Source organism: Pteropus alecto, unplaced genomic scaffold, assembly GCF_000325575.1.
Source record: "Pteropus alecto unplaced genomic scaffold, ASM32557v1 scaffold16, whole genome shotgun sequence".
Classification (NCBI taxonomy): Eukaryota; Metazoa; Chordata; class Mammalia; order Chiroptera; family Pteropodidae; genus Pteropus; species Pteropus alecto.
This window is the reverse complement of record NW_006438867.1, coordinates 5,407,714-5,422,120: the sequence shown is the minus strand read 5'-3', so window position 1 is coordinate 5,422,120 and position 14,407 is coordinate 5,407,714. Positions and strand designations below refer to the sequence as shown.

Below are 14,407 nucleotides of genomic sequence, written 5' to 3'. Positions count from 1 at the left end.
ACTAAGTAAGTTGAGATTTTGAGTAATAATGACAACATTTTTTCTGAGAACAAGTAGCATTCGCATGTGCCTTGTTTTTCATTTGGATGAAGCGCTAATGTTTGTTTTTTTCCCTAAAAAATGAGAACATTCTAAGCCGAAATTACACATTCTCCAAATACCAACCAAACGCTGCCAAAGGAAGGTTGTTCTTGTTGTTTTTTAAATGGAATTTGGCTATAACTTTATACTGCAAACAGGAGCCCACGTATAGGAGTCCACAGCAGCAAGAGAGGCAGCTAATCCACAGTTACATAGCAATTTAGAAGTTATCTTCCATTAACGTTAACTGGAGCTGAGTGGCCGAGTCGGCCCTGTGTGAAGCGCAAACGTGCCCCTTGCCACATTGCAGGGGCCTGAAGCCAGAGGCGGGGGACTGCTGGTGTCACAGGCTCTCTGCAAACACTTCTGGGCTGGGTTGTGGCCAAGACTGAGAACCTGCTTCTCCACCTAACTGTCCCAGAGACGGGGAAGGTCATCTTGAATCTCTGAGAGACCACTTTTCTCTTCTGCAAGGAGAAAATCTTGTGGTACTACGTCGTGGGAGGGCACGTGAGATTTGCTTTACGAGTGGCATTTATTGTACAAGAAAGATGCATGGCCAACTCAGTGTGGATGAGGCTTCGCCATCCTCATCTACCTGTAGACTATTTTTTTCTTTCTTGGCTCAAACCAGCCAACCCTTCAGATTCCAATGAGAATAAATGCAACGCAGAGCAATGAGATTCATGACATGTTCACTGCGAGAGATCCAGAGATCCATTTCCACGAAGATGTTAAATAAATGGTGGCCTTCAGTACAGATGGCAAAAAAACATCCCTCTTCTAACAAGAGTAATAAAAATACATAACTGGATGAATGGCTAAAGAAACTCCTCCAGGTCTCCAGCCATGTTTCTAAATATCTTTGAAAGGCAAAGAGGCATTCAAATCCTGCCTATAATCATTCTGAGTGGCTTTGGGCAAGTTCCTAGCTTCTCTGCCCTTTAATTTCTGCATCCGTGACCTGCGGTTAATGGTGAGGAATGGTGCCTGGCACACAGTCAGCACCGCGTGAGTGATGCTCCCCATACCAACCACCAGGCGAGCTCACGCAGACCTTTCGTAGGCCCAAGAGCCCCGAGGGGAGAAGGAAGATTATGGCCCCAGACGGGCCATCGGGGATGACGTTCTGCAGAATTAAGCACGTGTGGCCTCTGCAGATTAGAGATGAGGATGATACTTTTATTTTTTTGGATCGCATACAATGGGGACGGAGCTCGAAGAAATGCTGCTGCCTTAGTTTTCTTCCAAATAAACTAATTCCCAAGTGGGTTGAAGCTCCACGTGGTACTTGGTTCTCAAGTTTCACTTTCTATTTTCGATCATTTGGCCTCTTCCCAGCCGGTATTTATTTTTTGCTTTTTTTTTTTTTTTTGCAGGAAAATGAAGGAGTGGCCTATGGCTCGTGTAAGGTGCAGTTTGCGGGAACCTGTGCCACCACTCGGGGTCTCCTGCATGGCTGCCGAGCCCACAGCCCCAGACGCTGGTCGTGACTGAGATTCACAATTGGGTGGAGACCGCATGTTGGAATTACTTATTTGAAAATTCAGGTTATGACTCCCTAAATTACAACGCGAAAAGCAATATTTTGTTCAACGGCCTACACTGGCGAGGCCTGTGGATAAGCAGGGGCTGTGAGGGTGTGTGACACTCTACTCGGCATAAGGAATAAACTAAAAATATCAGAATACTGAAGCGTCCGACTTACAGAGGAGCTTTTGTGACGGTAACACATAAATAGTTCAATAAATGTTATTTAAGCCTATCTCACATATGGGTTTGGAAAGACAAGTGACAGGGTTGGGATATAATGACCCCACTTGGTTGAAAACAAATCATGTCATTAGTTTTGGGCATTTTCCTTTGTAATACACTGTAGCCAAAGGTCTATATAGGCCGCCGTATAGACCAGCCACACACTTCAGACATGCAGGTGTGGCCGTGCTCAGTTTAATAAGAACCATGTGTTACAATCAAAACAACATGTGACCCTCATGCTTCAAACAGTCTGTGTGCTTCTCAAGGGTGTTATTCAGCCAGACAGCTGTTGGGACATTCATGCCCACATTTTTAGTTTGTCTTCATGCTTTAATATTTCTCTGGATATTGTTTTTCACCATATTACCTCCTTAACTTGAATCTTTGGTTTCTAGCTCAAACACCCAATTCTTTTTAAGGTGAGGTCAACAAAAATTCACTAACTTTTTTTGTGTGTGTGTGTGCTATTTTAGAGCAGAAATTCGGGTTAAAGTTATTTTTAAAGATTAGGTTACCCAGGAGTGACTTAAAATCCACTGGGTTTAATGATTTCTCTGTGAAGACCAGGATAAAGAACACTTTCTTCTGACTCAAAGATGTTTTCTCTGCTTCTTCGAAGTAGACTGAGGTTTGACTTGTTAACATATTAGAGATGTGAAATGAAAAAAAGCAGTTAACGATCTTAACTCTGAATTTCCTAAAAGGATCAATTCAGGGAGAAAGAGAGGTCTTTCAGTGAGGTAGTTCGGAGCCTCCGTTTTTTGAAGTGAGACATGCCTGAGTTTAAAAATATCATGAACAAATAAATGATTTAACTTCTTCAAGTTTCACTTTCCTTGTCTAGAAAACAGAGAATCCCTCCCGTAAAGAATTACATGAGATTGTATACGGCAAGTGTATAACATAGCTCCCAGTAAACAGTAAGTGCTCAATGAAGTACAGCTTCATTTTAGAACTGACATCTCCAGCCTCATTCATGCCAAGTTTTAGAAGGAGGAAGGAGCACAGTGACTGTTAAACCTGAAGGAAACTCCTTGCCACTAAAGCGAAGTAGAGGGGTCAAAGATGAGGCCGGCTCAGTATCCTGTTCCTCTCTTCCCCGACCCCCTCAACGGTTATGAAATGGACCCAGCCAGGGTATAAACACCTCAGGAAATGTGCTTGAAATAAAACGCTGTGGGAAAGAATGAAGGGAGAGACATCTGGCATAGACCCATAGGCTCTTTTCCGTATTTTCTTAATCTACTAATCACTGTGGAGTCCTGACTCTCATAAGGAGTAGATATTTACACCTTGACAAACCTCTGAAAGATTACCGTAAAGAATGACAACATATTACATTTTCGTGCAAACTCTCTGATAAAAACTGAAGCCAATGGAGATGGTGAAACAAACAACTCAGCCTGGGTTTATGATGGACTTATTTAACGTCATGAGGGTTATGATAAGATGGGATGCTGGGGAACAAGCGGAGATGGTCGGGCCTTTTGGAGCTTTACTTCGGTTCGTGTTGTTTTTAATCTACGGATGCAAGCTTCTTCTGTGGCGACAGCCACGGTCAAGTGCAGACACTTACCTTTTTCCTTTGGAAGTTCACATCAAGTTTCATTGAGGCACACTTGTTCAACGTGTTTAGCCGTCTAAAAAAAAAAAAAGAAAAGAATGTGATGATTGCTACCACTAATAAACTTAAATTTTCTAATTCTCATTCATCGCCAGTGAGGCTGAAAATGCAAAAACAACCAGTGATGTCCCAAGAAGGCACTGTACTCACAGAAGCTTCACCGTAGAAGAGTTCTTGTTTGTTTCTCCAGCTTCTGGGCCTGAGAGGACTCTGCCATGAAGCCTACCAAGCTCTCCCCGTTCCCTAATCTAAATCTGGCCCTTTCTCGGCTTCTCTTTCCATGGTCAATCATTTCAGCCATACTTTCACCAGCCCCTCGATTTGTTTGCCACCTTGATCTTCCATCATGCTAGTCCCCAAATCTGGATTAACTCGACCATCTGTCCTCTCTTGCTCTTGGAATATTTGGGTATAAATGGAAAAATAGCTCACATTACAGTGCTGAATCGTACATGGGATGAACTGAATTCTATCCCTCCAAGACTCATAATTTGAAGCCCTAATCCTCTACGTGACTGTATTTGGAGCAAGAAATAGTTAAGGTTAAAGGACGTCAAAGGATGAAACCCTAACCCGATAGAATTGGTATCCTTTTAAGAAGAGCTATCAGAGAGCTCGCTCGCTTTCAATCTACCATGTGAGGACACAGTGAGAAGGTGGCTGTCTGCAAGCCAAGAAGAGTCCTCACCAAGAACCAAGCCCTACTGGCACCTTGATCTTGGACTTTGCAGCCTCCAAAACTGTGAGAAAATAAATGTCTATTGTTTAGACACACAGTCTGTGGTGTTCTGTTATGGCAGCCTGTGCCGACTAATATATACATTTTGATTTCCATCCTCAGCTGAGTTCCCAAAATTGCCCCTCAGCTTTCATTTTTTTTCCACTGGCTCCCAATCTCAGATCATGAAAACGATGCCAGTTCCTCGAAGGATGACTTAGCAACCACTGCCGGTGAGAAACCATAGCTTAATATAAGCTATTAGACATAAATCTTTTCAATAATCGCTTCCTTCGTCATGAAAAAAGAGATGTTCTTATCCTTTTTCAAAGCTAATCCTTTAACCTCGTTTTTGATTTCAACATCCACCACTTCATCTGAGATGGTGATACCTCCCTTATTCCCTCCCACTGATTTTCTTCTCTTTAAGCTCATCCCTATCCTGAACAAATCGACTAACCAATGAGTTAGCTGCCGAAATAACTATAATCAAGCAAACTATCAATTTTCCTTCAACCCTATCTTTCCCTCAAGCAACTATACTAACCGCCCTGACATTCCCTACCTTATCTACTCAGTACACTGCGAACAGTCTCAAGTTTTATTCACTTCGACCCGTGGCAATCTAATTTTAGGAAATTCTCTTTGCAAATACCTTGATTATTTTGTTTCATTTGGTTCCTTTTTAAAAATCATAGTTATTGAATGTGTATCGTTTGAAGAGGCGAACATTACCCCTCAAGTCCTTTTCCGTGTACTACTCTTCGGAAGCAACCGTTTCAACTGTTTCTTTTGGTGTTTGCTTCTCACAATGTGTTTATGCTGTTATTTCTCGATTTTTCAGTTTAAGTCATTACTTATTCACTTTGTTCTATGAAAGACGAGGATGTATTTTTTTTTTTTTTTACTACCTATTCTCACCTTCACCTCCCCACAATACATTCACATCCTTCACCTTTTGTAACTATAGTTAGGTCACAATTTCATAATTTTTTCATAAATCAATATCCAGTATTTATTATGGCCGTGTAAAAGCTCTTCACATTTTTATCACACACTGATTACTTTTTCTTTCATTTTCAACTTTTTATTACCCCAGGAGTTAATAAACATCTTGTTTAATTTGTTTCCATAGTTTTGTATGTGCTTAGCACTAAATTCGAACTCAAAAACTTACCTAATTATTTAAATCTCTCAGCGTGTTAAAACATATCAGATAATCTTATCAATTTAATTTCCTTAGAGACATCTCTCTCAGAACTTTCAGATCTGTTCTAGTCAGAGTTTGGTGCTTCCCTCCCCCACCCCCATGGGCTGATCAGATTTCTCGGAACTCAGATCCCCAAATTTCTCAGATTCTTTTTAAGCATGTTTTCCCATATTCTGGAGCTGAGTTACAAAAGAGGTCTGGTAATCTCAATATTTAGAATGTAGGTGGACTGTCACTGAAGCCCCTGTTTTAAAAAGAGTTTCCCCCTTCAACTATGTCTGATGTCCCTTAGTCGAGGCAACTTATGTTTTAGCCTCTCCAGGGACAGGACATCTAGTCTTGTGCTGATGGTGGGGAGTGGTCACCTAAATACAGATTGGAGGAGTAAATGGAGGGTTCAACCAACTTTAAGATGGAATTTTAAACAACCCTATTCTTTTTAGCTTGCCTTTAACCTCATTTCCCACTATTGAGCTTTTTAGGATTCTGTAGTGCAAACTGATTTATAGTATGACTTCCTCCATTTACCACTTAGATTTTATTTCTTGGGTTTGCTAAGTCCTCTACTTCATATTTCTGTTTTTCTGCTTTAAAAATTTTGTCGTTGTGATCTCTCCGTATGGACATTTGCTTTTGGAAAAAAAAGTCTCTCTGCAAATTAGAAGAAGCAAATTAGATGTTCAATCTCTCATCTCTGACCAGTTGCTTATTTTGGAATTCAGTTATGCATAGATATTACGGTTACAGCTCAATGAGTTTTGGCAATTATAACTAACCTCAAACAAGGTAAAGAACATTTCTTCACGTCAGAAAGAGTCTTGTTCTCCTTTGCCACCAATTCTCCCCACCACCCCGACTCCCTCGCCACCTCCAGCGGCACCCTCTTTCTGACTTCTATTGTCCATAGACTGGTTTTGTCATTTCTCGGTCATCCTATAAATGGAATCACGGGGTATGCGTTTTTTTGTGTGTGTCTGGGCACCCCTCTGCCTTGACACAATGTTTTTGAGATTGATCCACGCTGTCGAGTATAGCAGTAATCATCTCTTTTAATTGCTGAGTAGTATTTCATGGTATAAAAATATATAGTCGTATTATCTATTCTTTTGCGGATGGACATTCGGGTTGTTTCCAGTTCAACTAATGACTTTTTAGCTACCAAACTCCATAGTTTTTTTTTTTTTTTCTTAAGCAAAGTTATATTTGTAGCAATGGACACTAATTACCACTTACTGTTCCTTGAAACTTTTCTCATCTTTGGCATTCGAGACTGTGAATTCTGCCGTCTCTATAAACACCACCTTCCTTCTGTCACCGAGCAGTACTTGCCCCTTAACTATTAATATTTTTTGGAATTCAGACTGTAGTCCTTGCCCTTTGTGTTCTGCGTGGTATACCAAAATATCTTATGTCACCTTAAAATAAATTAGACTCTGATGACACCCAATCCTCTATCTCTAGCCCAGATACCTCACCCGAGGCCCAGAATTTCATGTCTAGCTATTTATTAGTCTCATCCATTTGTGGGGTCTTACTGGCCCTTCAAACTCAGCTATCGAAACTGAATTCACTATTCTCTCTTCAAATTCTGTTTCTCCTATTTAAATGTCTTGTCATGATTACAAGCATAACCAAGTAGGCCACCCTAACTGAAAAACAGAGTTATCTTAAGCCTCTTCTTCTTCAAGATCTACATTTATTTCAATCACCAAGTCCTGTCAATTATACCTCCATAATATTTTTGAAATCTTGCCTCTTCTTTGGTCCTAATTCAGTCCCTTCCTATCTTTTACCTAAAGCCAGGCAACAGCCTCTTAATTGGTTCCACTGCCAATTCGAAGGCTTCACATTAAAACCAGTCCTATTTCCCAACTTTCTACCATGCCACTCATTTACTTAAAAATATCTGATGACTCCCTTCATTTTCGGCCGTCATCCATTTACCCACTGACTACACATTCCCTAGTGTCAAACACAGCAACCAACTCTGGATTAGAAGCAGACCGTTTATTCTAAAGCTGTCTCCAGCGTATCTTTGCCCTCTGCTTCTGTAACTGACAGCCTATCTTTTTGGCTGGTCCCACGTGTGTTTAAATCGCTACCTAAGAGCCGAGCGTGACGTGTGAAGTAAATTATACACATATTCTCATTTGGAAGCTCTGATATCTAATAGCCTCGATAAGCCGATCTTGCTTGTTTGGCATCTCTGCAACAGGTGTGTTTAGGGACAGACTGCCTGTTATCTAGAAAATGTACTTGTCTAACAAACTTGATGGTTTGGAAGCACAAACAAACACTTAATTCCATGCAAAAGTTTTCGATCTGCTACACATACGAAGATATCGAAGAGCTCACCCTGTATGTACCACAAGCTTCAGTACGCTTTATACCTCCTTACCCACACAAGAGGTTTACTTATTATTTTTTAAAGGTAGAGACTAACTAGATTTGACTACCTTGATTTGGGTCCTTTTATCTCCCCTGAAGTCCAATATTTGCCTACACCTTAACTTAAGAGTCACTCTTCTATTTGGAGAAAATATTAGCAAAACACACATCTCACAAAAGACTTATTTTCAGAATACATCAAGAACTCAAGCTCCAAATAAGTCAAACAACCCGATTTTAAAAAAGAGTAACTTATTGCACAGTTCTGAAAGTAGAAATACAAATGCAATGCAAATAAACGTATAAAAAAATGCTCAACATCATTAGTCACGGGAGAAATGCAAATTAAAATGACAGACACCACTACACGCACTAGAACACCTAAACTAAAAATACTGACAACACCCAGTTTTAGCAAGGATGCAGAACCACTGAAACTTCCAAAGAGGTACAGTTTGGCAATTTCTTATCAAATTAAACATATTCTTAGCATCTGACCCAGCAATTCTAGTCTTAGTTATTTATCCGAGATAAAATAAATCATACATCTATACAAAGACTTGCACTTTAATGTTCATAGCAGTGTTATTTATAAAACAGACAAAAAGGAGAAAGATCCCAAATGTCCCTCGACCGATAAATGGATATAAAAATTGTGGTACATCCATATGATGAAATATTCAATAATACAGCACTAACTATTGATGCATTCAACAACATGAATGACTCTCAGAGGCACTGTGAGGTGTGAAAGAAGCCAGCCACAGAGACCATACACGCGCTCCATGATGATGTTTATACAATATTTTAGAAAAGGTAGAATTGTAGTGACAGAAAATAGCGTAGTGGTTTACAGTGCTCGCTAAGGCCAGCGAGAGAGGACTTCTCGAGGTAATAGAAATGTTATAAATCATGATCGTTGTGATAGTTACGTAACTATACATTCGATAAAACTTGTCAAGTCATATACTCTAAGTTCGTGATTTTATGTGCATGTAAATTACACTCTGGCAAAGCCGAATAAATAATAATACAAGTGAGTGACATCAGTGGAATGATAAGTAAAGATCTCCAAAACAGCTCTCGCATAAATGCAACAAGAATATATATCTGTTAAGATGGGAAAAAAAACGACAAAGAGAGAAAACACTCCTTGTGGGGGTCTGAAGCTCGGCAGACTTTCCCAGCATGGTGCAGCCTCAGACTGTAATTTATCTTGCACAAGGTAATATTAACAATGGCAGACTCTGCAAGAATACGAAATGGATGAAACGCATGTCCCAGAGAGATGCAAATGCCTCTTTAATGACCGGCCGCCTCAGGTGAAAGAACACGTCACATAACAGAAGCATTCAGAGCATTTTATCAAAACCGCTGTGAAATTCTGCTGTGAATGAAGCCAGTCTGCACTTAGGACAAACAGTTGGCGTTGGTATATATAATGGAATGATAAGTAATGTAAAACCCGTCAGATAACCCGAGTTGGTCTAACACTGGTTGCCTGGAAAACTCTTCTTGTGCGAAAAACAATTTTGATTATAAATTTATTTTATATGTTGCATGAACAGTGTGTCCTCCACTGTGTCAGAGTCTCTTTCGAAGACGGGAACCATAATTTACTCCTCTAATCCACATAAGACCTAGCAGGAAATTTTATACGTGACAGTCTCAGTGAGTTCTTCTTTCTTAACTGAACATACTTTGTCTGTATTTGTCTACATGATCCAATCACTGGTTGACTTTAAGTAGTCACAATAGACCTTGTATAGTCAGAATAACAGAATTATTCTCTCCACCGAGCATGACAGGCTGAGAGCAGCATCTCATTTGCATCCCTAATGCCCAGCACAGGCGCTGGCTCAGAGCAAATCCACTCAGTCAGTGTTTGCTAAGGAAATATCAGAGCTTGGCAGACTCCAGGGACTATTTGGTCTGACCATTTTATTTTCAGATGGGGAGAATATGGCTCCTAGAGGAATGCTTGCTCAAGAGAAGAGGGCATTAGTTAGCAGAGCTGTGCCTTCTTCCTGACGGTAATTTTCTCTGCTCCCGCCTACCCAAGAAGAATTTTAGGGGGGGCGTGGAAGATGAGAACATACATCATGGACCGAGCATGGGCTAGTCAATCAATGGTAATTTCCTCCCCCTCCCTTTTTTTTTTCCACGGCAAGAGAAAATTCATGGCACGTGATGAAGACTGTACGCTCTGTGCTTTGCGCAAACTGGATCTACGCGTTGACATAAGCAGAGTAGCTTGATCCTTTCAGAAGAAATGTCCACAATGATACTGCTGCCTGTTAATTTCTACTCTTATCTTCAGACGCTTAAGAACGGCTAATACGTTAGCAAAGGGGAAATAGCCAGAGGCTCATTTGAAGAGCGAAAGTTGTGATTCCAATGGGAAAGTCGATGAGGAGAGATGAAACCGTGATGCGTTCATCCGACCGGCTCCCCGTGTTCCAGGAACCAGGTGAGGTGTCAGGGAACGAGACGTGATCCCTGCCCTGTGGCTCTCGTAGTCCTGTGTGGGACCTAAATGAGTACATGAGAACAAAACCTCCCAGGGGAGGTAAGACTCGAGCAAAGGCCATGAAGCACTAGGAGAAATTTGCTGCCCAGGCTAGAAAAGTCATCGGCAAAGTGGACGGGTGTTCAACAGCATGCTTTAGCCTGGGACCTGCAAAGCCGTGAGTGGGAATGTGTGGGGAGACAGACGGGAGGGAGCCAGGCGTGAAGGACCCAAACGAAGATGTTAGGCGCAGTCTCCAGGCAGTGGGGGAGTCATCGAAGGCTATCAGACAGGAAGGTGATGTGATCACATGGCAAATCATGAACCGACCTGGTGGCAGCACAGAGACCGCACTGTTAGGAGGCGTTTACACTGATTGAGGTGAGAGATGGCAAAGAGATGAAGAAAGGGAGTGGGAACAGATGGAGACTTGGTCCTTAACCGATGCGGAAGCCATCACGGGGGAGAGACAGAAGATGACTCCCAGGTTTCAGGCTTTCACGAATGTGCCTCTCAACAAAGAAAACAGTGAACTAGGGAAGGTGGGATGGAGACTGGATATGGGAAAGATAATGAGCTCATGTTTGGATGTGTGATACTTCAGGGGCCCTTGTGACATCTAGACACACCGAGGAGTGTTCGGAATATAGATGGCATGTGTAGAAGATACATAATAATTAAACCAATCACCCAAGGAGAAGAATCCAGAACCCAGGAAACACGAGTGTTTCAGGCATGGGCCAAGGAGGCGGAGCCAGGCTCGGGCAGGTGTAGTCAGAGATGCAGTGATAGATAGGACAGACAAGGGTCTCCAGGTCTGGACGGTTCTTACTAAATGCTATTCTTGCCAGATGTTAAAACGTAGCACAGTATTTTGCAGATGCAGCTGCAAACAGATGAGCTCGACTAGAATTTTAGCCAACTTCAAAGAAGAAATCTATGTGAACTGACGAAACAGTGCATATAAGTGATGGTTAAGGCTCTCTTTGGGGAGACAGAGCCTTATTGCAAGTAAAAACATCTACCTAATGACAACTGCGTCTTGTTCTTGAATAGAGCACCCCAAGTGGTGAACCCCTCAAGTTTGGTAACAGTAGGAGGTCAACAGGACCTGGAGGTGGCATCCTAGAAGCCACAGAGCAGGCACGATGAATGGGTGGGGGAAGTTGGTTAGTTGCATCAAATATTTAAGAAAGAGTAAGTGATTGAAAACCGAAACCTTTGGACTTGGCAGAAGCCCAAGAGAGGAGGGCTGAGAAGCAGGTGGACCCTGAGAAATTGAGGACACACTGTGAGCACAGAGTATTTCTTTAAGGCATCAAGCCAGGAAGGAGAAAAGTTTAGGATATTTTGAGGAGAAAATGAATAATTTGCTATCATAATATTTTCTAACACATAGAAGCAATGAAATACTTTGTGAACTGACAGGTTATTTTCTTCCAGGTTCCAATTCAATCGATCAAACATTGCAGAATTCCTGCTCAGCACAGGCCACGAAGCGCCCAGCACCTGTGCCAAACCAACGCAGTTCCCACCGGTGAGCACTTCGAAATTGGTAATGTCCTTGCATGCCCAGCAGGGCGCTCCGAGTGAGGCAGTGCTCCTGGAGGACACATGAGGACACAGGAAGGAGGGAGGGGGGACAACGAGAATGACCTGTCTGAGATGGGTCTCCCACTCACCCTGTCACAGAGGCCAAGGTGACGCCGAAGGGCCCCGTGGATGTATAGGACAGCAAAGGAATGACTTTGTTCAGGGCCACCCACAGACAGCGTAGCCAGGAATGACTTCCTCCCTCATATTTTAGATTCGCATTTTACTTTGAAACCAGAAGACTTTAGATTGCTCCCGAGGTCTCCCATGCTGACTTGATGGCCAGTTTCCCGTGACGTTTCTAACATTCCTGCCAAAGGCACAGGAGAAACGACAGGCAGGGGTACAAGTTCATTTCTAACTTCCGATTCTGCGTAAAGCCACGGGCTTCGCTTCTCACCCTCCACTCCTGGCCAAGGGCCCTCTCCGTTTGGAGGTGCTCTCGGTGTGGCCCTCAAGGACAAAACTGAAAACAGCCTAAAACTGGGATCCAAATGGGGCACGTCAGGGGGCACAGGGCCCGCCAAAGGTGTCCCCGGGCCCCGGAGTTTACAAGGACCCTGCAGAGCAGGGCGCACGGCCAGGCCATGGAGACAGCTCCGGTCTGCACTCAGTGAGGGTGGGGCCACCCAACAGGTGGGCTTTATGGTGTCTCAGGGGGAAAAATGCAATCGGAAGCCCACAAGTGGCTGTCCCTGTGCCACCACAGAGCCAGTGAAGGCCACGCCTCTGCTCTGCTGAGCGGTTTCCTCTGGCTATCCTCCTCCCACAGGGTCCTGCTGCAGCAGAAACGCTGACCTCCCTCCAGCCCATAAACCCGCAAATACCTGTCCCTGGATATTAGCTGAGGTGAGAGAGAAAGGTGATTATGCAAAGACGATGACGTATGTGTGTGTTGCTGGCAGGGAAGAGGACGTATGTGTGGAACTGTGCGATTCATATAAGAAAATAATTTTTTCTTTGAGATATAATTGACATTTAACATTGCATAAGTTCAAGGTGCACAACATAATGATTCGACTTATGTATATGTCAGAGAAATGATCACCACGATAGGTTTAGTGAATATCCCTTGCCATATACAGTTACAAATATTTTCTCTTATGATGAGAACCTTTAAGATCTCTTAGCTACCATGCTATGAATTACATCCCCAGAAAATAATTTATATTATATTAAATTATATGCTCTAATGGTCAAGGTTTCAAGGAGAAGTGTAAGCCCCACTGCAGACCATTAAAGGACGATGGTCCCAGTGGTCCAAGAGTTAAGAACTAAAAAAAATCCAGGTTGTCTTGGGCAACTTTAGTTTGTGGAATTTAAGACAAATTTTAAATTCACATATGCCCGTAGCGGAAAAGTCAGATGAGGTGTCTTTAGCTTCTGAACTCTTCACAGCGATTGCATCTAATCCAGATAATTTCTCTAGTGAGAACAAGTCCAAGTTGAAACAAGGGTCACAACCAGAGATTCCTGAGAGAGGTTCGAACACTGAAAATGAAGCCAAAGCAGCCTGGGGACCCCCGGGCGGCATGGAGCACTCACTCCCTGGCCCTGTGGGGCGGCTCCTGACTCCTCCCACGCCTCCCTCAAGATGTGAGCCGCAGGGGTCAGTCCCGGTCCTCTTCCCTCTGCTCTCTTGGCTATCTCTTCTGTCCCTGGGTGACCTCATTACATCCTCAGGACCTTCATACATGCCTATGCTGCTGACGTCACGCCTCTGTCCCCAGCCCCAGACCCACACATTGGATGTCTCCACTCAGCACTGGTTCCCGACGCACGTCAGCTCATCACAGCGTCCCCTCTCAGACCCTGGTCAGACTCCACTTGCCTTCCCTCCATGGCTGTCCCCGCAGAGAAGGGAGTCACAATGACCCAGCTGCTCAAACGAGGAGGAGCCTGGTCTCCCTTACTTGCGAATGACGACGACAATAACAATAGCACCTGTCATTCGTGGGTTCTTGTGCGTTAAATGAGAACAGTGTAAGAGCTTAGGATAGCATCAAACACACAGTAAACGCTCACTAAATCTTAGCCATGTCATCTATTATTTATCTAGCAACGCAAGGCACTTTTTAAAACATTGCTAATGTTTTTAATAATGCGATACGAGTATCTAAAACATATATATAGAAGTGAATAACATTAAAAATATAAACTTCTCCCCTCAATCTACTGTTCTATTTTGCAGTTTCTTAAGTATTCTTCCTGAAAGTTTACGCATATAAAAGACATTCTGAGTAGCTGGTTGGAAAAGGTACATAAGAGATCATTTTAAAATATAAAGATCGATGTTTTTCATACAAATTTATATATATATGAAATTCCCTGTCTTTGATCCTACCATGTCTGTACCTGTCTGTTCCCAAACCTGCCCCTATACTATGCAGGCGACACTGGGTGAGGTTCATGGTGGGAGGCAGGGATGGGGGTGAAGATATCTTTTCTGCATATTAATTTGGTTTTTAAAAAAGCTAAAAAGTCGTAATAGGCACATCGCAATTTCACGTATTCTGAGTAATTCCT

General features: G+C 42.7%; 1 protein-coding gene across 1 annotated transcript in view; it reads right to left on the bottom strand.

Moving 5' to 3' along the window:
• Positions 1 to 14,407, bottom strand: part of STARD13 (StAR related lipid transfer domain containing 13) — a 160,209-nt gene that overhangs the window by 32,604 nt on the left and 113,198 nt on the right. Inside the window, exon 4 of the mRNA XM_015592396.2 lies at positions 3,416 to 3,479. Within this exon, the coding sequence (XP_015447882.1) occupies positions 3,416 to 3,479 (64 nt within the window). The remainder of the gene's footprint in view (positions 1 to 3,415; positions 3,480 to 14,407) is intronic.